This window comes from Chinchilla lanigera, unplaced genomic scaffold (assembly GCF_000276665.1).
Source record: "Chinchilla lanigera isolate Chin_1 unplaced genomic scaffold, ChiLan1.0 scaffold00049, whole genome shotgun sequence".
NCBI lineage: Eukaryota > Metazoa > Chordata > Mammalia > Rodentia > Chinchillidae > Chinchilla > Chinchilla lanigera.
The window spans coordinates 9,976,452-10,001,938 of record NW_004955450.1 but is presented as its reverse complement, the minus strand read 5'-3'; the positions used below and the strand labels follow the sequence as shown (position 1 = coordinate 10,001,938).

The 25,487-nt window shown below is 39.2% G+C and overlaps 1 protein-coding gene across 1 annotated transcript in view; it reads right to left on the bottom strand.

The window, feature by feature from the left end:
* The window catches only part of Dpp8 (dipeptidyl-peptidase 8), a gene marked incomplete at its 5' end in the record, with an annotated part of 60,201 nt that extends 34,714 nt beyond the window's left edge, over positions 1-25,487 (bottom strand). The window contains 6 exon segments of the mRNA XM_005393720.2: positions 1,679-1,847; positions 3,762-3,935; positions 16,842-16,954; positions 20,800-21,069; positions 23,196-23,332; positions 25,072-25,487. Of these exon segments, the coding sequence (XP_005393777.1) occupies positions 1,679-1,847; positions 3,762-3,935; positions 16,842-16,954; positions 20,800-21,069; positions 23,196-23,211 (742 nt within the window).

Here is a 25,487-nt window from a genome sequence, read left to right as displayed (position 1 = left end):
CTTAATGGCTTTTTATGGATTAACTGAATACTGGAGTGGAAGGTATTTCTTGACTCAATTCAGCACTTTTTCTAGCAATGTAAACTGTTCAAACAAATGCTTCAAAACACTCATCCTCCTCATGGTACAAAAGTCTTTGGTGTAATTACATTATTGGGTACTAGAGTAACTTAGCTCAAATTCAACTCTAACCAGCAAATTTCTTTTCTTTTTTTCTTTTTTTTTTTTGGTACCGGGACTCAAATCAAACTCAGGACCTTGTGCTTGCCAGGCAGGCACTGTGCCACTGAGCTATATCTCAGGCTTAAATTTCCTGATCTATTGTGGCACACAATGATCTTTTCACAATTTGTGGAGAGGTTACTATTTCTTTATTTGGCTATAGAACTGTTTTCAATTTTTTGAGATATTTCTTAAATAAAAATAAAAATGAGGGCAGAATCTATCATTTGTTTCCTACCCAAAACCTATTATAATCTCTGTTAAAGACTGTAATTAATTAAACTAATGATTAATGATGGCAAGGGGATGATTAAGAAAGATGACCAAGTCTGGCATCATGTCCCCTTCCTGTGATCCCAGAATGGAAAGGGGAACCTCAAATTAAACCAAAGTTGGACAAATACAATTTCAGAGTTACCATCCTTCCTTATGGAGTTTTATTTTAACCTCTATTTTACACGTTCAAAGAAAAATCAATACACTGTCTTATCTTTTATTTGTATGAAATCTTTACAGGATAATATTTACACATTTTCTGTGTTCTGAGCAATGCTTTGTATTATTATAACCACTTCAATAAAATTTAAGTAAATATTCCATAATCCACATGGTCTAACAAAGTTCTGTTTTTCCCCCACTATGACAACAATACTAAGTAGACTGTCAAAAACAGAAATATCAATTTTCAGGCAGTTTCTGATAGTGTGCGCTTTCTTTTTCTGTTTGTTTACCAAAAGCAAGACTAATTTTTTTTCTTTTTGAGATGAGCTCTTGTTATGCTGCCTAGGGTGGTCTTGAATTCCTCCAATGATCCTCCTGCCTTAGCCTGTCAAGTGTTAGGACCACAGGTGTGCGCCCGGGCACAGAAGCACAGCAAAACTTTATTTTAGTGGGTATGATTTTGGGAAAATTCTATCAGTCTTGTTAGTCTAAAAGAACAATCAGGTCAGATGTACCATGTTGTGGTGCTGTTTGAAAATAAGTAAATTTCTTTCTTTTCTTTCTCTTCCTTAATTCCTTCCTTCCTTCTTTCCTTCCTTCCTTCCTCCCTCCCTCCCTCCCTTCCTTCCTTCCTTCCTTCCTTTTTATGGATTAACTGAATACTGGAGTGAATTCTTTCCTTCCTTCCTTCTTTCTTTCTTTTTTTGAGACAGGGTCTCACTATGTAGCATAGGCTGCCCTTGAACTCACAGCAATCCTCCTGCCTCAGCCACCTGAATGGTGGGATTACAGACGTGTGCCGCCACCATGCCCAGTTTGAAAATAAATTTAAAACAAGGCAGCACCACATAGTCACAGACCCTTTACCCCAGTACTTTTCTATATACTTTTAACCTTTTAAAGACTTGAATTTAACATATAGATACTTAGGTTGCTTCAATTTCAAAATGAAAGCAAAAGCAAATTAAATTCCAAAAAGACTTTTCAGAAAAGATTTTTAAGAGCCATGCCTTACCATTGTGCACATAGGTGAGCCTTCTTTCTTCTCTGGTTATGATGTTCGACACCCAAATATCACTGCTATGTATAAAAGCAATCCAGTCTGGATCAGCAGGGCATAATTTTGGATCCATGCGTATGTTAGGACAACTAGTTTCCACTAAATTGGGCTGTAAAGGTTGTTGCTAGAAAGGTAAACAACATTTTAAGGTAGGTATCAGGCTGACACATATATATTTGTCTGCCAGCACCCCTTCTATGAGATGAATATTTCTAGATAAAATGTCAACTACAAAAACTGCTCTCAGGGGCTGGGGATTTAGCTCAGCGGCACAGTTCCTGCCTGGCAAGCGCGAGGTCGTGAGTTTGATTCCCAGTACCAGAAAACAAACAAACAAAAACAAAAACTGAAAAAAAAAAAAAAAAAACAAAAACTGCTCTCAGAAAAACATACTTTGAACTGCCTTAACTTATAAAAAAGGACTCATTTGTTATCATGAATGAAAAGGCTAACGGTAAAAGGAGATACTACATTATATAAAGGCAATATAATAGAAGACGATATGACATTCTAATATAACTACACAAATTTTGTTGCTCCAACCTGTTCAATGGAATAATTACTAGTTGTTAAACGCTTTTATTAAATATTTATTTATTATTTATGAAACAATTTAATAAAATTAAGTTTTACCAATAAAAGTAGCCTGCTCATAAAAATATAACAAAAGCCAGGATCATCACAATTCTATCAAAACAATACCTCCATAAAGAACTGTTAGGCAGACAGGCATGGTATTACACACCTATAATCCCAACATTCTGGGAGACTGAGGCAAGAGGATTACAAATTTCAGTTTAACTTGGGCAATTTAGCAATTTAGTGAAAACCTATCCAAATAAAAAAAAAGATGGGGATATAGCTCAGTGCAAAGGCCTTGGGCTCAATTCTTGGCACTCAGCTGGGGGTGATGGTATACACCTATAATCCCAGCACTTGGGAGGCTGAGACAGGAGGAGCAGCATGAATTCTGGGACAGCCTGAGCTACACAGTGAGTTCAAAACTAGCCTGAACTACACAATGAGACCTTGTCTAAACCAATCCACCAACCGACCAACCATCCAAACCCAGCACTGGAAAAAGCAAAACAAAACAAAAAAACTGCTAAGAATAAAACCAAAACCATGAAAATTCTGAGACGAATTGGCTTTCAAGATAACCAAAAATGAACTGCCTTGTGATAACATCTTTAACAATCTCCCTCTGTGCTTAAATAGAAAATGGAAACTGATTCCCTTTATTGTATCATCCTATATAGCAAGAATTTTGAGCACTTTGAATTTTTACCTTAATGTCACTGGAAAGTTATTAACTCTTACAACTGGACATTAATATTGTATTTCTTGTTTTCACCAGAAATATGTTTCTTTCCTTCTTTCCCCTTCCTCCCAGTTTTGTGTACTGGGATTTGAGCCCAGGGAGCATGGAGCCCAGTCTTTTCATTTTGAGACAAGATCTTGCTAAACTGCCTAGGCTGACCTGGAACATGCCATAGTCCTACCTTGGCCTGTTAATTAGCTAGGATTATAGGCATGCACCACCAAGCCCAGCTATAATTAAACTTCTTAGTTGGCGGGTTGTTATAGCTTATATCTAGATGTACCCCCAAAGCCCCATGTGGTCACAGGTGGAGTTTTTTGAAGGGGCTAGACATAGGGTGAGTGACGCTGGGATCAATGGTGTGATGCTGGGATTAAGGGTGCCCCGCTCAGGGTGTAAGTGCTACCCCAAAGGTAGGTGGTTTGAATGGAATATAAAGGACAGAAAGAGGTTGTTGCGGTCACTTGCTGCTATTCTGCTTCTGCGGCTTTCTTGCTTATCTGCTGCTGCCTCCCACCTGCTCTGCGATGCCCCTCTGCCAAGCCACCCTGCCTTGGAACCAGCCAACTATGGACTGAAACCTCTACAAACTGTGAGCTAAATAAACCTTTCCTTCTTTAACTCTGAAGTTTCTATCTGTTAGGTAACTTTCTGATTCAGGTGCAAATAATCTTGAGGACCCTAAAACAGATGTAACAAACAGTAACTCCAACTTACCGTAAATCCTTGTGGCCCTCCATCTTTTACGTGATAAATTCCACTACCAGCTTGAAACAGAAATGTTCCACTTCCTTGGTGATAATCGTAAGAAGCAATTCCAACTGTCCCAATGCGTTTTCTTTCTCTTAATAGTTCTTCTTCTCGAGAATACATTCCATAGTCCAGTGTTGCCTGATAGAAAAGGAAAATCACCTATTCTGGTCTTTTGAAAACCCGCCTTTTTTTTCCAGTACCGGGAATCAAACTCATGACCTTGCGCTTGCCAGGCAGGCGCTGTGCCACTGAGCTAAATCCCCAGCCCCCACCTTTGTTTTTAACACTGAAATCCTAGTATCTACAATATTATTAAGACTATATTTTGAGTGACCCAAAAATTTCCAACTACTTTACACAGATTAATTTTAGGAAGTCTGCTGATTGATTTGTTAGTAAAGGGTCATTAGATGATTACTATACATATTAGACAACAAGAATAAAATCTACTCATCTTGGCATTCAAGACTTTCTACAACCTAACTGTAAGTTACTAGTTTTACAGGCAATTAAAATACAAATTTTTACATCAAGTGGTTTAAATCAGGCTTTGATCTCCCTTCACTGAAAGTCAGACTGTAAGAAGACAGTGTAATTTCTTTAAATTATCCTTATTTTCAAAATAGTAATAAATTACCTGTATCACCACGTAAAGATTAACGTAGATAAAATATGTAAGCTGACTAGCACAACGACGGGCACAGAGCAAGCTTGCAAATGTCAGCTATTAGAACCTTTCCACTGTATCTACCCATACCCTCTCACAAAAGCCTAAGTCAGGGATGGCAAACCTTTTGGAGGTTTCAATGGTAACAAACAGCCGGCAGCAGCACTCATGCCACAGGTTTGCCACTATCGCTCTAGGGCAAGCTGGTCACATCACTGACTTATACCCAGTGTGCAGGATGCACAAGGCCTTAAGTTCTGTCCTCAGCACCAAAAGAACAAAAGAAGGCCTCAAGATGTGACTTCTGCCTCCTGCCCTGTTTCATTTCACCTCCTCCCTCCAAGCTATTTTCCTTTTCACTCACAGAAATTTTACTTTTACTCTATTCTGTTTTTCCATGTTTGAATTTTTTTTTTTTTTGGTACTGGGAATCCAACTAAGGACCTTGCACTTGCCAGGCAGGTGCTTGTGTCACTGAGTTATATCCCCGGCTCTACTTCTACTCTAAAACCTCAGCTCAAAGTCAACCTGGCACACAGGGATCTTAAAAACTTTATAGATGTGACTTATTACTTATTTGGCAGTGCTACCGTTTTCCAATGTTTCAGTGTATTTCCTAACTAGAAGGAAAAAAAATCCTTCAGAGCAGAATCTGTGTCATTTTGTTCTACAGCACATCTGTTATTATCTAATGTTATCACTGGTGTCAAAGAATGTCTGTAATCATTTGTAACTATGATTGATGATGAAAAAGGGCTTTTCCAAGATATCTGATATGTGTACACAATTTTTTAATTAAAATTTTTTTTTACTTATTTACTTTTAGACAAGACTCTCACCATGTAGTTCAGGCTGGCCTTCAACTCACTATGTAGCCCAGGCTGGCCTTGGACTGGGGTGATCCTCCTGCCTCAGCTCCCAAGTGCTGGGGCTTCAGGCGTGTACCACCATGCCCAGCTATAATTTTATAAAAGAAAAATAAAAAAGAAAAGAAACCTAAAAGTGATACATTAAAAACGACATTTGCATCTTCCTTTATTAAAAATTCTATACCCCTTATCAGCATATGATAAATAAAAGAAAAGTGAAAGGAGCAGGTCTTGTTTCTCTATCAAAGATGAGCACTGAGCCGAGTGTGGCGGCGCATGCCTATAATCCCAGCACTTGGGAGGCTGAGGCAGGAGAATCGTTGCGAATTCGAGGTTAGCCTGGGCTACAAAGTGAGTTCAAGACCAGCCTGAACTGCATAGTGAGACCCTGTCTCGAAAAGACAAAAAGAAAAGAAAAGAAAAGAAAAAAGACGAGTACTGTAGAACAGACTCTAAATAAGCTTATTGGCAGGAATGCATCATTTCAAAACTGACCCAGCACACTGAAAGTAAACATCATTCTATTATGCCAAATACACTACAAACCTCAAATACTTGTAGTGGAGAAAGAAGGTAAGAAGGGAAGAGGGAAGAGAGGAAGGACAGAGGGGGGGAAGGAGAAGGGAGGAAAATATTTTTTTTTTTTTTTTTTTTGGTTTTTTGGCTTTTCTCCGGTACCGGGAACCGAACTCACGACCTTGCGCTTGCCAGGCAGGCGCTTTTGCCGCTGAGCTAAATTCCCAGCCCCTGGAGGAAAATATTGAATACTTTGAAATCCACTAAAAACCCATCTAGGGCTGGGGATTTAGCTCAGTGGCGCAGCGCCTGCCTGGCAAGTGCAAGGTCATCAGTTTGATTCCCGGTACTGGAAAAAAAAAAAAAAACAAAAAAAACAAAAACAAAACCCACCTAGGTATTTTATGTATATGTTGTCACTTATTAATGTTCAATCACATGAACAGTAGTTCCCCCCAATCTGCAGTCTTGCTTTCTGTAGTTTCTAATTACCCACAGCCCAAAAACACTAAATAAAAAAATTCCAAAATTAAATGATCCAATTTTGGGGGTTTGTTTATTTGTTTGCAGGCAAGGTCTCACTAGAGAGTGCAGGGTGGCCTTTATTGACCTCAGTTATGTAGCTCACGCTGTCCTCAAACTCATGGCAATCCTCCTGCCTCAGCCCTCCAAGTGCTGGGATTACAGGTGCATGCCACCACATCTGGGCCCCAGATCTTTTTATGTGTTTGAAATATCTCTTAGAACAGTTCTCAGTGGAGCCAAGAGCAATGTGAAGTATGTAATTATGTCTGAATTTCTCCACTCAGATTCTCTGTAAAGGTTACGAGATTTGAATCCTACTTAAAATGTCTTAATGCTTTATAATTAGAACAGAAGAAATTCTGGAGCTAAAATATTAACTTTCATAAGAGAATACTGTATTTTTAATTTTGTGATCATAAAAATTGTTATTAGAAGAATAACAAACAAAAAACATTATGAAAAAGAGCAATGTGGAGAGCATTAGTCTTACTTTAAAAGAGGATAAAACATGATAAACAGAATGAACAATGTATAGGACAGAAAATCTAAAATAGAACACTGAATATGCACAGATAGTAAGAAAAAGATGGTGGAGAAAAATGGCACTTTTACAACCAGTGACTACTGACTTGAATTTTAAATCAGCTGAAATTACTACACAGCCATCTGCAAAAAGACAAAATTGGATCCACTTCTCACATATTCTAAATGAATCAGAGATTAAAATGGTCAAAACAAAACTGACTTCCACTGCCAGTCAAGATGGATAGTAAGATCCAGATTTACCCTGCCATCTCAAACAACTGAGAAGAGGGGCTAAATAATGTCAAACAATGTTTTCAAGGCACTGGACTTCAGACAAAAAAGTGGTATCAGAGAAATAAGAACCAAATAAGACAAGCCTTACAATTGCCTTAAAAATTACATAAACTCATCATTCTCCAATTATAAAAACATTAAAACAAAAAACAAGAAACGGAAGGAAAATTTCTCATTTTCATAAAAGGGTATCTGTGAAAAATCCAGAGCTAACACGTTCTAATGGTGAAAAACTGAAAGCATTCCTTTCTAAGATCAGGAAAATGACTGTATTGGAGGCTCTAGCTAGGGCAACTAGACAAGAAAATGGAAAAGCATCAGGATTGTGAAGGAAGACGGAAGAAGGAAAAACTATCTCTACCTTCAAAGGACATGATCTTACCTACTGAACACTAAATTCTACAAATTACTATTTAGAGCTGACAAATTAGTTCAGCAAAATTGCAGGAAACAGGAGCAACATATAAAACTTGTTTCTCTTTCTGTATACTAGCAATGAGCAATGTGAAATTAAGCAAACAATTTCATTTAAAATATCAAGAGGAAATACCAATAAAAATTTTTAAAAAAGAAGTGCCAGACTTATACATTAAGAACTATTATTGAAAGAGTGTAAAAAAGATTTAAATAAATGCAAAGACATCCACTATGCATGGACTGGAAGACAGAGTCAATGGAATGCCTATCAAAATTCCAAGAGCCTTTTATCCACATATGGACAAACTAGTCACTGTAACATTCATACAGAACTTCAAGGGATACAGAATAGCCAAAACAAGCTTCAAAAATAACTTCACTTTCGAAGTTCAAATATTAATATAAAGGCTGGAGTTTCACTCAGGAGAAGAGAGCTTGCTTAGCATGTGTAAGGCCCCATGTTTAATCTCCAGCATCCTCCTCACAAAAAAAAAAGAAAAAAAAAAAGGTTAGCTTACAGCTATGAATCAAGACAGTATGGGTGTCTAGATAACAGACAAACTGACCATTGCAATACTCACACACAACAGCAAGAGACATAGAATGGCCACGAAGACAGGCATGTACGCCAATGGAATGAATTTAGAGTCCAGAAATAGACCTGTACATTGATGATCACTGACTTTCAATAAGGGCGCTAAGATCATTCAAATAGGGATAATCTTTCAGCAAATGGCCCTGGGAGAAGTAGGTATCCACATGTAAAACTGGAAACAAAACAAAACAAACTCAATGGATCAAAGCTCTAAATTAAGTGCCAGAAAGATAAAACTCAGCCAGGCACAGGGGCACACACCATACCTGTAATCCCAGCACTAGTAAGACCCTCAAGTTCCAAGCCAGCCTGGCCACACAGTGAATTCAAGGTCACTCTATCAACTACATAGCGAGACCCTGTCTTCAACACCAACAAAAACTGTGCAACTCTTTTTTTTGGTATTGGGAATCGAAGTCATGACCTCAGGCTTGCCAGGCAAGTGCTTGTGCTGCTGAGCTATATCCTCAGCCTGTACAACTCTTATTTAAAAAAAAAAAAGTGAAAATCTGCATAACCTTGCCTTAGGGAAGTTTCCTAGATATGAAATAAAAAGTATAAGCAGTTAAACAAAATACAATGGACTTCAAAATTAAAAACTTCCTGCAGAAGAAGACATATACTAGTTTAATAGGACTGCTGTAACTAACTGCCACAAACTGGTAGCTGGCAAAAAACATTTATGCTCAGCCTGTGGAGGTTAGAAGCCCAAAATTAAGTTGGTGGTGCCAGGTAGGGGAAAAATCCTGCTTTGCTTTTACTTTCTGGTGGCTACCAGAGGTGCCTTAGTAACTGTAATCTCTTTTTGTGGGTGCCATTCACTTTTTGTGTCTATGTCTCAAATTTCCCTTGCCTTTTTCTTAAAAAGACACCAGTCATTGTATTTAGGTCCCACACTCAATCCAAGATTATCTAATCTTGGATCATTACATGCACAAAGATTCTATTTCTATGTAGGTCATTCACAAACACTGGGTATTAGGACTATTCAACCAACAGGTCACTATTAGGAAAATAACACAAACAAAACAGCTCAATTAATAAATTGGCAAAGGATTTGAACAGACATTTCCTCTAGATGTACAAACGGCCAATAAGTACAGGGAAACAAACTCTGGCAAGAAGCAAAATCAAAAGTACTGTAAGATACCACCTCATACCCATTAGGATGGCTATAATTTAAAAAATAAAAACAGAAAATAATGAATATTGTCAAGGATATAAGAAATTAAAAGCCTTGTGCACTGCTAGTGCAAAAATAAAGTGGTGCAGCCACCACATCTGGTATATTTACTATGGAAAACAGTACAGCATCTCGTCAGAAAGTTAAACACAGAATTACCATTTGATCCAGAAATCCACTTCTGGTTATACTCGAAATGAAAACCAGGACAGGAACAGAAATTCGCATACCTATGTTCACAGTACTAGTATCTGCAATACCCTAAAAGGTGGAGGCAACTCAGGTGTCCATCAATAAATACTGAATAAACAAAATGTGGTTTACACATTCAATAAAATATTTCTTAGCCCTCAAACTGAACCTTAAGGACATTTTGTTAAGTAAGTCAGTCCCCAAAAGATAAACATTGTGTGACTGCACTTATATGAGGTGGTTAAGTAGACAATTCACACAGACAAAAAGAAGAGGTAGATGAGTCTGAAGAAGGGGGATAATAAGAAGTTATTGTTTGATGGGTAGAATTACCGTTCTGGGAGACGAAAAGAGTTCTGTGGATAGTGGTGATGTTATACAGTGAGTAATCTACTCAGTGCCACTGATGTACCTAAGGTTCACTTAAAAACAGTTAATATGATAAATTTTAAGTTATGTATATTTCACCAAATGCTTTAGAAAAATTAATGCAAAAGTATTTTATATTAATAGAAATGATAAACAGAAGAAAGAATCATAGCCAGGCATGGTGGCCCATGCCTGTAATCCCAGCACTCAGGAGGCTGAGGCAGGAGGATCACGGCAAGTTCGAGGCCAGCCTGTGCTACAAAGTGAGTTCAAAACCAGCCTGAACTGCATAGTGAGCCCTTGTCTCAAAAAGACAAAAAAAAAAAAAAAAAAAAAAAAAAAAAAAAAAAAAAGAAGAAGAAAAAGAAGAAGAAGAAAGAATCACAAAGCATAAAAATGTCATCCTCCAGAAAGGAGAGACCAAAATAACTGTGTTTATTCATTTTGTTTTTATTATTTTAAAGAGTAAAAGAAGGATAACAGTAATACGGGGGCTTACCGAATTACAGACAAAGTGGTAGGAAATTATCAATGCTTATTGTTTTACCTGTTGTTATCTACAAGACAGTTTCTCAGGAAAACAGACAAATAATAGTGAGTTACAGACAAAAGTGGTAGGTTATTATCAATGGTTGTTGTACTATATCTTGGTATCTTCAAAGTGGTTTCTAAAGAAAATAAATAGAGCTATACACGAGTGACCAATTGAATATTCACTGAATATTCTCAACGGTTGTTGTAGGAAACACATAGTAACAAACATACATCCATTTACGAAATAGCATAGGAACAATACAAACATTACAGAATTATGGACAGATTAGTAGGAAAATATCAGTGGCTGCTGTAATACATGGTGGTATCTTCAAAGTGGTTTCTCAGGAAGACAGAGATATGCAAGAAAGATCTAACAAGTAGTAAAATAACTGTGTTTAAATGTAGAGATCTGTATTAATTATTGCAATGGTAAACACTCACCAGAGGTTATTGAGCTGATTTTATATTTACTATCATAAATTAACGGCTACTATATTTTTACAGTTGATCTTAGCCAAAAGGCCGAGAAGTGATGGCTACTGTATTTTTTAAAAAGTAAGTAAAGCCACAGTCCACACAATGGAAAAAATAACTCATATATCTGATAAAGGTTTAGTATTCAGAACACATTAAGAACTCTTAACTCAACGTTTAACAGCCAATTAAAAATGAATAAAAGACCTGAATACACAGTTCTCCAAAGAAGATGTAGACAAGTGGTCAATAACCACATAAAAAGGTGCTTAACATCACTGGTCTTTAGGGAAACACAAATCAAAATGACAATGAATGACCACTTTACACCCACAAGGATGGCTGTAATCAAAGAGGCACCACAGGGGCTGGGGATTTAGCTCAGCGGCAAAAGCGCCTGCCTGGCATGCGCAAGGTCGTGAGTTCGGTTCCCGGTACCGGAGAAAAACCAAAAACCAAAAAAAAAAAAAAGACAAACAAAGAGGCACCACAATAAGGTTTACCAACGTTAAAAAAAAAAGATTGATGAGGGTGCAGAGAAAGTGGAACCCTGATACACTGCTGATGGGTATGTAAAATAGTGCAGGTGCTATGGAAAACAGTTTGGTAGGACCTTGAAAATTTAAACACTGTATCAACATATGACCCAGGAATCCCATTTCTAGATATATACCCCAGAGAAGTGAAGACTAAACCTATATAAAAACTTGTATATTACTGTCAAAAGCAGTATTCATAATAGCTCCAGAGCTGAAATAACCCAAATGTCCATAAGCTGATGAATAAATAAAATGCAGTATAGTCTTACAATGGAATATTAAGCTATAATAATAAGTGAAATATTGTTACTTGCTACAAAGTGGATAAATCTAGAAAATATTATGCTAAGTGAAAGAAACCAGTCATAAAGGACTATTATCACATAATTCGTGGTTTTTTTTTTTTTTTTTTGGTTTTTCTCCAGTACCGGGAACAGAACTCACGACCTTGCACTTGCCAGGCAGGTGCTTTTGCCGCTGAGCTAAATCCCCAGCCCCTATTATCACATAATTCCATTCATGTGAAATGTTCAGAATAGGCAAACCAAGAGATCCAAAGTTGATTAGTGGTTAAATGGGCTTGGCAGTAGCGAGGGTCAGCTAGATGAGGAGTAATTGCTAACGGGTACCTTTCGTGGACAATAAAAATGGTCTAAAATGAGATTATGGCAATAGTTAGAAAACTGTGAAAATACTACGGTATGTGAATTACATCACTATAAAGCTGTTAAAAAGGAAATGGAAAGTATATTTCGGGCTGGCACTAATTAAAAGAAAACTGCAGTTGCTGTATTAATAGCAAGAAAATTTCAGAGCAGATTATTACCTGAAACAAAAGTAGTCATTTCATAACAAAAGGATCAATTTACCAGGAGGACATAATACTTCTCTTTAGTTCTACACATCGTAACAGCTTCATAATATATAAAGCAGTCAGATGTGATGGTACACACTATCTCAGCTATTCAAGAGGCTGAGACAGAAAAATCACAAGTATGAGGACAATTTGGGCAAATGAGCAAAAGCCTGTCTCAAAATTAGAAAAAAAAAAAAAAAAGAAGAAAAGAACTGAGGATACAGCTCAGTGGTAGAGTACTTGCTTAGCATGTGGGAGCCCCTGGGTTCAACATCCAGTGCTGCAAAACACATAAAACAAAAACTAATAAAACTGCAAAAAAAATAGTTGAATCTGCAATTATGGTTGGAGATTTTAATATTCCTCTCTATAAATAACTGATAGAGCAGAGAGAAAATTAGTAAGAACATAGAAACCTGAACAATATAATCAGTATGATCTAAAGCACAGGTATGCAAGCCCTGGCCCTGGATTATGGCTTGACAGAAAACAGGCCACACACCAGGAGGTAAGCAGCTGCTGGGAGAAGCTTCATCTGTATTTATAGCTGCTCCTCACTGTCAGAATTACAGAATACCACCTCCTGTCAGATCAGCGGTGGCATCAGATTCTCAAGGGGATACAAATCCTACTGGCAACTGAGCATGTGAGGCATATAGGTTATGTGTTCCTTACAAGATCTAATGCCTGATGATCTGAGGTGGAGTTGAGGCAGTGATGCTAGCACTGAGGAGTGGCTGCAAATACAGATTCACATTAGCAGAGAGGTTTGACTGCACAGACAATACTAATATAACAATTGCCTGCAGACTCAAAACCCTATCAGTGAGTGGCAAGTAACAATTAAGGGGCATCTGATAGCAGGCTTTAGGTCACAATCTGATACTTATTTTAGTCTATGTGTGACCCACACATTATTTTATTTACCATGTCCATCTGTGCCTCTTTCCTGCAACCTATACTTGTCTCGGTCACAGTTGTGATAAGCCTACAGCTAACCCTAGCCCAAATGAGTATGAACCAAATGTCACTGGAGAGCTTCTCTGAAAAAGAGGAAAGACCTAATGATGGGAGAGAAGACTCAAGACTGCCAACAGGCTGGGCATGGTGGCACATGCTTGTAGTCCCAGCATTCCGGAGGCAGAGGCAGGAGGATCACTGTGAATCTGAGGCCAGCCTGGGCTACAAAGTGAGCTCAAGGACAGCCTAAACTGCTTAGTGAGACCCTGTCTCAAGAAGACGAAAAAAAGACTGCCAATGAAAAGGAAGCTACATTTAAAAGAAAATACCAAGAGTTCTATTTAAATTACAGGTTCAATGCAACAGATGATTCACATTCTCCAAGCCCACTTTGTATATGTGGTTACTGGCCATGGAACCTTCAAAACTGCTTTGCCATATGGAGACCAGGCAGCTGGCATTACAATACAAGCCTTTGGAACTTTCCAAAAGAAAAAACCATAAATATGAAGAACAGAAGCAATTATTGAAGCCTACCACTTCATGGAATGTGTTTGTACTGAGAACACCATTCTTACTGACTAACTGCACTGCCAGAGCTTTTTACTACTGACACAGTTGATCCTGCCTGCTGCTAAGGACACTTGCTGCGAACTTCAAGGAGACACTGCAGTTTAAAAGGTGGCACACATTCCTCTTTCAGCTAGCAACACAGCTAGACGAACTGATGAAATAGCAGAAGATACTGAGGCACAATTGTTAAGAGAGGATTAAGGAGCCACCACGGCATGCAGTCCAGGTTGACAAGTCTCCCAATGCTGACAAGGCAACAGTCAATGCTCATGCTTATATGATGTATTTTTCAGGGGATACGTTATATACACTTTTGTTGCCAACCAACATGACAGCTGTAGACCTATTCAAGTCTTTGAATAACTACATGTCAGGAAAACTGGTCATTTTGTCAGTATATACATGGCTGGAACAGCCGCCATAGCTGAGCAGCTTTCTGATTTCACTACATGAATCGAAGAGGTCACTTCTGAAAAAAAATAAAAAATTAAAAAAAAAAAAAGAAAGGGCAGGGGATTTAGCTCAGTGGCACAGCGCCTGCCTGGCAAGCACGAGGTCATGAGTTCAACTCCTAGTATCGGGAAAACAAACAAACAAACAAACAAAAAACCAAAGAGGTCACTTCTGAATGTGAATACTCACAGAAATGCTGGCTTGCCAGGCATGGTGGCACATGCCTGTAATCCCAGCACTCTAGAGGCTGAGGCACAAGGATTGCTACACAATGAGTCCAAGGCCAGCCTGAACTACATAGCGAGACCCTGTCTCAAAAAACAAAACAAAATAAACCAACAAAAAAAGAAATGCTGGCTAACCAAAAATTGTCACCTGCATTTAATGTTTTGCAGGATATGATTAAAATTATCAAAGGCATTAAAGTATAGACCCTTAACTCACATCTGTTAGTGTAACTCCATGAGGAGGAGATGGATACAGAGCACACACATTTTCTCTTATACACAGCTGTGAGACACCTTTAAAGGCAGATCACTGGCCAGAGTTTTTGAGTTATGAGAGCTGCTCCAGAGATTTCTTTTATAAAAACAGTTTCTACTGGCAGCACATTTCAGTGACAGAATATGGGTTGCAAAATTTGCTTTTTTTTTTTTTTGGTTTTTCTCCGGTACCGGGAACCGAACTCACGACCTTGCACATGCCAGGCAGGCGCTTTTGCCGCTGAGCTAAATCCCCAGCCCCAAAATTTGCTTATTGTGTGACATATTTAACCTGTTCAACTAACTCAGTCACTTCAGTGAGAAAAGCGACTGGGTGCAAGTCAACAGATAAAGTGAATGCATTCAAAGCAGAACTGGAATCTGAGAGCAGTGAGTAAACACTGGGATTTTTTTTTTTTTTTGGAGACAGGGTCTCACCATGTAGTTCAGGCTGGCCTTCAATTTGCGGCAAGCCTCCTGTCTCAGCTTCCTGAGTGCTGGGAGGTGTGTGCCACCACACCTGGCTTGCACTGGGACTTTGGATGTTTCAAACGTTAACAGAGATTTTGAAAGAGACTGAGCCAGGGTCTTCCTTCTCCCAGCTGGTGCATGACCACCTATCTCAGCTTTCAAAAGAGTGTGAGATTACTTCCCAACCACAAAAGCCTCCCAAACTGGGAATGAGTCCACAATTTACTAGTGAATAAGCCAGGTGAATCAACTTTCCCATGCCAGAAGAGGATCAATTGCTTGAGACTGCAAATAACAATGGTCTTATATATCTGAGACAACTTCAAATCTGTATACATTGTGGATTAAGGTCCAGGTACAATATCCTGAGACCGCCACAAAAGTACTGAAAAGCCTGCTTCCATTTCCAACATCCTGTCTTTGTAAAGCAAGTTTTCTGCAGTGGCAGCAACCCAAATGAGATTAGAGTAGACTGGACATCAACAACACACTTCAGGTGTCACTGCCTCCTATCACCCCCAGATGGAACTGTCCAACTGCAGGAAAACAATTTCTGGGCTCCCACTGATTCTTCATAGTGGTGAGTTGTACCAATATTTCATTATATATTACAATGTAATAATTAGAAACAGTTTAGTATACATGCTGCCGAAGCAAGCACAATAATAGAAATAAAATGCACATAAATATAATATGCTTGAATCATCCCCTCTACTTCCTGCATCCCTGGTGCCAAAAAGGTTGGGGATCACTCCTCTACCACTAAGGTAAACCCCGACCCCGAGAAACTTTTTTTTAAAGTCACAGTCTATGTAAAAAAAAAAACCTGAGAAAACAGTTGTAACCAAAACAATTAGTTGTAGTAGAAGTTATTTTTTAAAAATTTTTAAGAAGAGTATCACATTTTAATTCATTTTTGCATACATGTGTTATTCAATAAGGAAATAGCCAATAAAAAACATTATAAATGATAACCAAAAATGCAAACAATTGCACCCAAACCACCATCTAGTCTTTGGGATGTTTTCAATTAATTACCTTTTTGTTTAAAGGTAAAATATTTAATGGAAACAACAAAAATCCCTTATGTTGATTTATTTTTAAACCCTTATGTTTTGAATTTACATAAACTGAATTATATTTTTAGCAGCAAAAAATGGAATTCAGTATTTTTATTTAAGTCAGTGCTGTCACTAAGTACTATAACTATAAATTCAATTTAAAGCCTTAGAAGCCTTTGTAGAAAAGTGTGTGTGTCTGTGTGTTCATATATATATATGATCTTATGTCAACATCTCCTTCCAAAAATGTGAGAACTACATAACTATAAAGTTTATGGAAGGAAAAGGCAGTTAAAAATAAGTCAAATTATAAAATTCTTTAGTTTCAGATGTTAAGAAATGGAATAAAATTCCAAAATATCTTAATTTCTTTTGATTCATATTTACTTCCAATATAAAATCCCCATTGCATTTCTCCCTATGAATAAATGTACAGAGAGTATCTGAACGTACACACATCACAGGAATAAAAATACTCAGTCTTACCTGAAAAAGATCCAAAAGAGGCTTCCAAGAAAGCATTAAGACTGCGGCTTTGTTAACGGTTTTAGGAATTTCAGAATAAAATAGTGTGTTTTCTCTGTTCTCACCAGACATGGCTATGAGAAAGAAACAATTATTATTTCAAATAGCATTCTTACTATAATCACAGTAGAAGCACATTATACCTTCCACATACTACATTTTACCCTCTGTGGGGTCTATAGTGAATAATTAGGATGTGCACATTTAAGAAAATCAAGGTTTCACAGAAAAATGCTGTTTCATTTAGGTATTCAAGTCTTAGTCCCTTTCAAAACAAACAAAAATATATAAGGAGAATTCAGATAAGTTATTTCAAGTTAGGAGTGATGGGGCATAGCCCTGATCCCAGCACCCAGAGGCTGAGGCAGGACGATTGCCCTCCACCTGAGGCCAACCTGGGCTACGAAGTGAATTCAAGGCCAGCCTACACTACAAAGACAGACCTAGTCTCAAAAAAAGTTTTTTTGGAATTAAGATTAAGAAGATTAAGGAAAAGAGATGGAAGTAAGCAAGCAAACAAGCTTTTCCTGTTCTTTTCTGATAGGATTTATTGGTCTTTGATGCTACAGGGCCCTATTTTGGTTAATGCTCCAGGAAACAACAATGAATCCCCTTTAGTGTAACATGATGACAGACCAGAAGCAAAACTTACCAGGTTAGTGGGCATGGTGGCACACTCCTGTAATTCCAGCACTCTGGGAGGCTGAGTGAGGACAGACCCTACTTAAAAGACCCACCTAGGCAACAGAGTAAGACCCTGTCTCAATAAAGGTTGGGTACACAGCTCAGTGTGAAGACCCTGGATTTAATTCCCAGTACCACCCAAACAGAACAAAACAAATCTTAGCAGATTAATCAAAATGTGCCAGGTGGGGGAACCCTCTCCTGTGTGCATGTATATAACTGGGTGTGGTGGCAGGAGGGAGCTGTGTTCTGACTATGCGCAGCGTCATCAAACTAGATACAAGTGTCTCCTCCGAGACAAGGAAGTCTATCGAGAGACTTCCAGGGGCTGTGGGAGGCTTGGCTTAGGTCAGAGAGGCAGCATGCGTCGCTTCCCCATGGCGGCCCCCACATAGCTCCCCGCACTAAGCAACCTGAGCAGACACTTCTTCCTTTTAGGGTTGGATGCGTGTGGTGCTGACAAAGGTATGTCCGAGTGCTGAAGCATCATATACTTACACAGCAACTGGCAGAAATCTCTACCTAGACTTCATACAGTATAGTGTAACTAGGCTGGGGAGGAGGAGGACTACACAGCTAATTACAAGTTCTTATACAAAAGGAAGCAGTGCCAGTCAGGACAAATGAAATACATTGATGAAGGGGGAACCAGTTTAATTCAACAGGACAATATAGGGTTGTAATAATAATCAGAGCAGCACATACTGGCATTTGATTTGACAGATCAATGGAACAAAGCCAAGTCTAAAAATTATATATGGGAACATGACATATGATAAAGGTGGCGTTTTTAATCATTAGTGAAAAAGGTGGATTGTTCAAAATTCGTTATTAAAACAACTGGATGGGGGTCGGTTGTGGCTCAGTGATAGGGCACAAATTTATCATGAACTGGGCTGTGAGTTCAATCCCTAGCATGGCAAAAAAACTTAAAAAACAGGAGAGTCACATAAGGACAATAAGTTTCTCTATATCAAAACTTACAAAAAATAAATATGAGTTGATGCAAAGCTTAAGTTAAAAAATTCATTGGAAGTGTTGAAGAAAATATGAAGATTTTAAAGATAATCTTGGAGTTGAGAAAGACTTTCTAGATAAGGTAAACTTATAGAAAAGTAAAATTTTAACTACAAAAGAAAAAATCACAGATTTCGGGACGGCCGAAGGCACTAAAGGCAAGACACCAATGAGAGCGCACAGAAAGCTTGGCACCATGGTGTGCCTGTGACCCTGGCTACCCGGAAGGCGAAGGTGGCAGGGCCGTAAGTTTCAGGCCAGCCTCAGCATCTTGGCAAGACCCCCATCTCAAAAAAATCTCAGAGGAAAATACTACAATGGGGATGTTCCTGCGTTATATAAAACGCTTCAAGTCATTAAGAAAAAGAACCCCAACTCAATTTCATAAAGCACAGACTGTCCGTTGTAGTGGTGCATGTTTGAAACCCTAGCTGCTCAAGAGGCTGTGGCAAAAGGACTGCCAAGTTCAAGGCCAGCCTAGGCACCTTTACCAAGACCCTATCTCAAAATTTAAAACACTAAAAGGGCTAGGGATATAGCTTGGTGGTAGAGCACTTGTCTAGCATATGCAGGCCTTGGGTTCAATCTCTAATACCATGAAACATTTATAAATAGATCAGTTACAGAAAAGGAATACAATGGCTTTTAAATATGCAAAAAGATGCTCAACTTCACGCCTAAGAGAAATAAAATTAGAGGTACAGTATGAGTTTTCTGTTCACTAGTCAGTGTGAACAATCAAAAACTTTACTATTAGTGTAGGTATAGACACACAGATGTTCTGAGGAAATTGTGATGGTAACATAAGCCTACTAACTTCTTTGTAGGGGGAAATTCAACAGTATCAATCAAAATTCAGAATATAAACAACCTTTCGTCCAAGTAGTTCTACTCTTGGGAATTAGTTTTATAGGTACTGTATACTCACATATGCATAAAATGATCCAACATAGTGACACTGCCTCTTCTCTGAGTAATCACAGAGAAAACCTAAGTGATCATTACTAGAAGCCTGGTTAAATTAAACATGGGATAATTATATAATACTCTAAAGCTGTTAAAAAAAAAAGAATGAAGCTGGTCAGGCATGGTGGCAGATGCCTGTAATCCCAGCACTCAGGAGGCTGAGGCATGAGGAATGCCACAAGTTCGAGGCCAGCATGGGCTACACGGTGAGTTCAAGGGCAGCCTGGCCTACATAGCAAGTATTTGTCTAAAAAAAAAACAAAGAGAATCTATAATTATACAGACTTATGCAAACAATATCTCTAAAAAGATCCTTATACATAATAAATGAACAAAACTTGTATGGCAAAAGGCTCCAGAGGAGGACAAATTTATCTTTTAAAATCAGAGCTGGAGGTAAAACTTGGTGATAGAGCATGCACTTAGCATGTACAAGGCCCTAGGTTCTGTCCCTAACACACATATGCACATGGACAAACAAGTCAAGCAATGGATTTACACATTTAATTTAGAAAATATAAATCTAGAGTAAACAGAATCAGAAACAAGACACCAAAATCAACCTTTAAAAAAAATGAAAGCAGGAGCTGTTAAGAATGGGAACACACTAATAATTTTGTTTGTTCTAATTTGATATTCCAAAGGAAAGACATTATTTTTGGCACCCTTGACTTCAAAAAAAGATCATGATTAATTCATGCTTTGTGGCTGGGTATGGTGGCGCACACCTGTAATCCTAGCACTGGAAAGGCTGAGGCAGAAAGATCACCTTGAGTTCGAGGCCATCCTAGGCTATACAGGGAGTTCAAGACCAGCCTGAACTATATAGTGGAACCCTGTCCATTTGTTATCTGCTAAAGTTAATAAGACAAACCAAAATTAAAACAGCACTCAAATAGAAGTTCTTCAATTTGAAAGGATTTTTTTCTTTTAATGGAAACAAGTCATTTGTGCACTTAATCACCAAGTTCCCACCTCCCGCCCCATACTGTGGATCGAACCAGAGACCACAGAGTTGCAACCTCTGTCCTGCTCCCTTTTTCTCACTTTTTATTTGGAGATAGGGTCTCACTACACGCCCAGGTTGGCTTTGAACTTACAATCCTCCTGTCTCAGGTTCTCCAGCAGCTAGGGTTACAGGTGTGCACTACCTTGTCCGGCTTACTCACCCAAATGTGAGCACAAACTTTATCTGTCTAGAAGTTTGACTTCAGAAAATGTTTCCTCTCAGAAACTCTAACTTCATACTCACCAAGATAATAGATCCTGTCCGAATGAGGCCCATCTGGATCATTCCTCTTCACAAACATAAAGTCATGTGGCGCCTTGGCCATCATGTAGCCATGGTATTTTCTGGTATCAGCAAGCAGCTTTTTAAGCTGACTCCAGGAATATCGCTCAACATAAAATGGCTCCAATTTGGGCCGATCCTGTGATTCAATATTCTCCTCACACTCTGCAGTTTCAAATATCTCAACACCCAGCTGCTCTGTCTCCATTGCTGCTGCCATGTTGCATTTTCCTAGAAAACAAGGCACATGAAACTGCTCACAGGGCTGTTTTCCACACTTGTCAGGAGGAGAGTCTGATGGGCCAAACAATGAAAACCAAGAAAAATTCTTTCCCGCACAGCTGCAGTGAGACCTGGGAAGGAAGCAACAGCTCTCCCTTCTCGTGCTGTTTTAAAATGACATTTTAAAAAACTGAGGTCATGTCAGTTTCACAGTGACTAGAGATCCCTTGGGGAACTTTTATAAAAGGCTCTCCCTTAGGCATCTCCTGCCAAATTTTTTTTCTTTCCCACACTGGAAGGAAACAGGCCTCCTGCCAGTTGGCTGCTAGCTCCACCCGAGAGCGAGCGAGCGCAGCAGCAGTGAAGCTCACTGTGCCAAGGGAGTTCAGTGTCGCTGCACTTAGGAAAGTAGCACCTTTGACAAATGTGGATTTCCCTGGCTAAGAAAAGCAATCACAGCCAATTAGAACAGTAATCACATTGTCACAAGCCATGTGTTTGTAACACTCATCCTAGGGCACTCACTTAAATGTAACTCTAAACAATGAAACACTTACCTGTCTGGCAGGCGTCTGAGTCTTTCACAATGCATCTGACTAGATATAATTACTGTGTAACACTTGCGGTGACTCAGTATTTTAAGGAAACTTACTTGACTATTATTGCAGATTATGTAACTCACTGTTTCAGTAGAAAAGTAACTAAGTGGCTTTAATTAGTTGAAGTAGTTCACGAAGAATTTAACGTTTGTATCAATATTTTGATAGAAGTTTGAGCCCAATTTACCAGTTCAATCCCGTAAGTATTGTCACATGTACTAATGCTTATTTTACAAATCTAGAAGATGCTTTTTTTTTTATCTTTTCCAATGTTTAAATTTAACTTAAAGTATGAAATACCAAAAAATGTTGTCATAAAACATGAGATTCTGGCATGCATTTATTCATGACAATACCAAAAAGTAGCAACATAAAAATAATGGAACAAACTGCTCTTTTTTCAACTAATCAGGTGAAAAAAAATTATGAACTTGAAGATAAGCTAAACTGCACTTATGTAACCAAATTTCACATAATTAATCACTTCTAGACAGAAATCGATATATGACTCTTTGCTTAAGATGATGTCTCTTAAAAAAAAAAAAAGATGATGCCTCTTTTTAAAGCTCCATTTTGCAGGTTACCATGAACTCACGGTAGGAGGTAACTTTAACAGAGAAAAAGTTACTAGCTAGTGTGGGCATGCAAACAGACTGAACTGTGTTCCCTGGAACACTGTATCACTTTTCTTGCTACAGTCAACTATACTACCACTTTCAGTGTAACAGTTGCAAAGGCAACTGGGAAACTCAATAGTTACATCAGATATAGCTGCAATATTATTGCCACTGGGTATTTACTTTCAATATTAGAATCCAAAATAGCTCAACAGAGAATTAAGTGGCTTAGTTCACCTGGTATGCAGCATACATGTCGCCTGCCCATCTAGGAGCTAGTGGAGTTCTACTTTCTACCAAATGTGTCCATGAATCTAGTTTTCTATCTAATGAAGCGAGGAACAAGTAAAAGAAGAATCTACACACACTGGGCTATTTCTCTCGTGGTAAACTTGGAACCTCTTTTTTTTAAGACGGGAGAAGCTCAGGTGAAAGACTTCCTAAGCCTTACTGCCAACCTTCAGGAGTTACCTTCACATTTCTCCTGTATAAAAGTTGGTTTTTTTGTTTTTTTCCGATACTGGGAATCGAACTCATGACCTTGCACTTGCCAGGCAGGCGCTGTGCCGCTGAGCTAAATCCCCAGCCCCTAAAAGTTGTTTTTGTTTGTATTTACATAAAATTATCTAGTATTCCTCAACCATACCAGGTCCCCGGAATGCTTTTCTCTGCACGTATAGGCCCATACATATATGTGTCCAGTCTAGTCAGCTTATTCTGACTTTTCTAGGACAGGGCTGATAGTATGTAATTTACTCAAGTGTATACCTGACTTATCCTCCAGAATTTGCTCACACCTCATATACAAATACTTGAAATACATGGCCTGAATTTTCTGAGGTCAGCACACACGGTCAACACGGTGCACGTATTTCACTGCTCCCCCAGCCCTTCATTTCCAGCCTTCCCTGATGCCTACCTGATTGTATTTTCATCTGTTCAGATCTCTTCCACACACCAAAAGATCATTTTCAAGTGACCCAGCTTCAAGTACGGATTCCTCTGCTCATCCTGCTCTCTTCTCACAGGAGCCTCTCCTTTTCTCACCATCCAACCCTATTCGGCAGGGTAACAAAGTAAGATGTAAGACTGCAGATCATCACTACAGTAAAACGCCCCATGTAGTCAAAAAAGATAAGGTCTAAAGTTTCAAAACAATACTTGTAACAGAGAATTCGTTTTGGTGTATGACATCTAAATTCCTTTGAAGCTGCAATTTTGCATTATCAAAATCTTGTAATGTTTTGTAGAGTTGTATAACCCAATTTACTCAAAAGAAACCCTAACCATAGATAAGTCTTGTAAGTCCAGACATGCATGAAAAGGAAAACTATGAAAGGGCTTCATTTAAAAACGAAACTATGGGCTAGGGATATACCTCAGCGGCATAGGGCCTGCCTGGTAAGCATGAGGTCTTGAGTTGGACTCCTGGTACCAAAAAAAAAAAAAAAGTAAACCAGGCAGGACTTGGAGGCGCACACCTTTAATTCCAGCACTGGGGAAGGTGAGACAGGAGCATCACTGTGCGCTCGAGGCCAGCCTCAGCTACAGAGTGAGTTGAAGGTCAGCATGAACACATAGTGAGACACTATCTCAAAAAAATAAGAAAGCAAGCTAGATAATGGGATATGGTAGTGCATGCCTGTAAACACAGCAGTGCAAGGCAGAGGCAGGAGGATTCAAAGTCTGAGCCATATCTGGGCAATTTGGTGAGTTAATGAAATCCTGGTTCAACATAAATTTTAAAAAAAGGTTGGGATGTATGGTAGTGCAAAGTCCCTGGGGTTCAATCCATGGAACTGAAAAAAGATCATAAAAGCTACAAATACAGAATAATATATACTGCACCAAAGTAAGGTTAATAAGCATCTATAGCAAAGCCTCAAAAAATGGTAAATTTTATTTCTATGTGCCTACTCATGTTCTTGTCATTTAACATGTTATATCAAGTTGTTTAGAGACAGAATCAACTCAGGAGAAACAAGAATGATAGACCATCTCTGCCTTAAGGAAAAGAACTTGACTTTTGAGGGAGGGGGCGGTTTGAGACAGGGTTTTACTATGCAGTTCAGGCTGGCCTGGAATTCGCAGTGCTCCTCCTGCCTCACCTCCCAAGTGCTCAGACTACAAGTTGGGACTACCCAAGTGTGCCACCACACCCGGCAAGAATTTGAATTAAAAACTTTAAGATTTTTCAAAAGATAAAGGATGTTCTAGCTGTGGGTGTGGTGGTGCATGTCTGTAATCCCAGCAGTTGGGCGGCTGTGGCAGGAGGCCCTCCATATGTTCGAGGCCAGCCTGAACTACATAGTGAGACACTGTCTCTAAAAAGAAAATAAAAAATAAAAAACTCTTCATTTATTCATTTTATGTGCACCCCACCCCTTTTTCTTGCTTCAATACTCTGAAAATAACCGACGTAGATAACTTTCCTAGAAAAACAATCATTAATCTTGTTGAAGTTCTATTTCAGAAAAAAAAAAAAAACAAAAAAAAAAACAGAAAAAAAATGTCATTACATCTATTACTTGGCCATCAGCCTTAATCCTGGGTTCTTATAGATCAGGTAGGTGACGGAGAGAAATGTGGTCAGAAAAGCGGCAAGGAGAGGCAACCTGGTAAGATTACACTTGCACAGCAAAAAACAGGCTCCGACGTCAAGACACTACCCCTTGGCAATAGGCTCCTCAGAGAGGGGCACGCTGGGTTACAAAATAGCTCCAGGACTCTTGCGTTTGGAGCCACTCCAACAGCATTCCACAATTTTTTAATTCAAGGGAACTTAAACATCTCACGCCTCGCTGAAGCCTGGCGTTCCACGCTTCGGGGTGCACCGCCAGCTCGGAAATCGGTCTAGCAGAGCAGGGCGAAGACCTTGCGCCGAGCGTGGCGGCCCAGCATTTGGGAGGCTGGGGCGGGAGGGCTGCCCCGAGCTCAGGGCCAGTCTGAACTACACAGGGAGCGCCTGCCTTCGGGGGAAGAAAACGGGCACGAAGACATTACAAGCTTTGAACGAGGAAGAGAGGGGCAGCAGGGCGCGCTAGGGGCTAGCGCAGGCACGGTCTTAGGGACGGAAAGCGCGGCGGCCGGACAGGAAAGTGCCCTGCGGCGGGCAGCGACGGCGGAACAACCTAGTTAGGCCGGGGGCGCAGGTCTGGTCCGAACGCCCCTGCGGCGGCCGCCCCACCCGCGAGGCTCGGGCAGCGCGGAC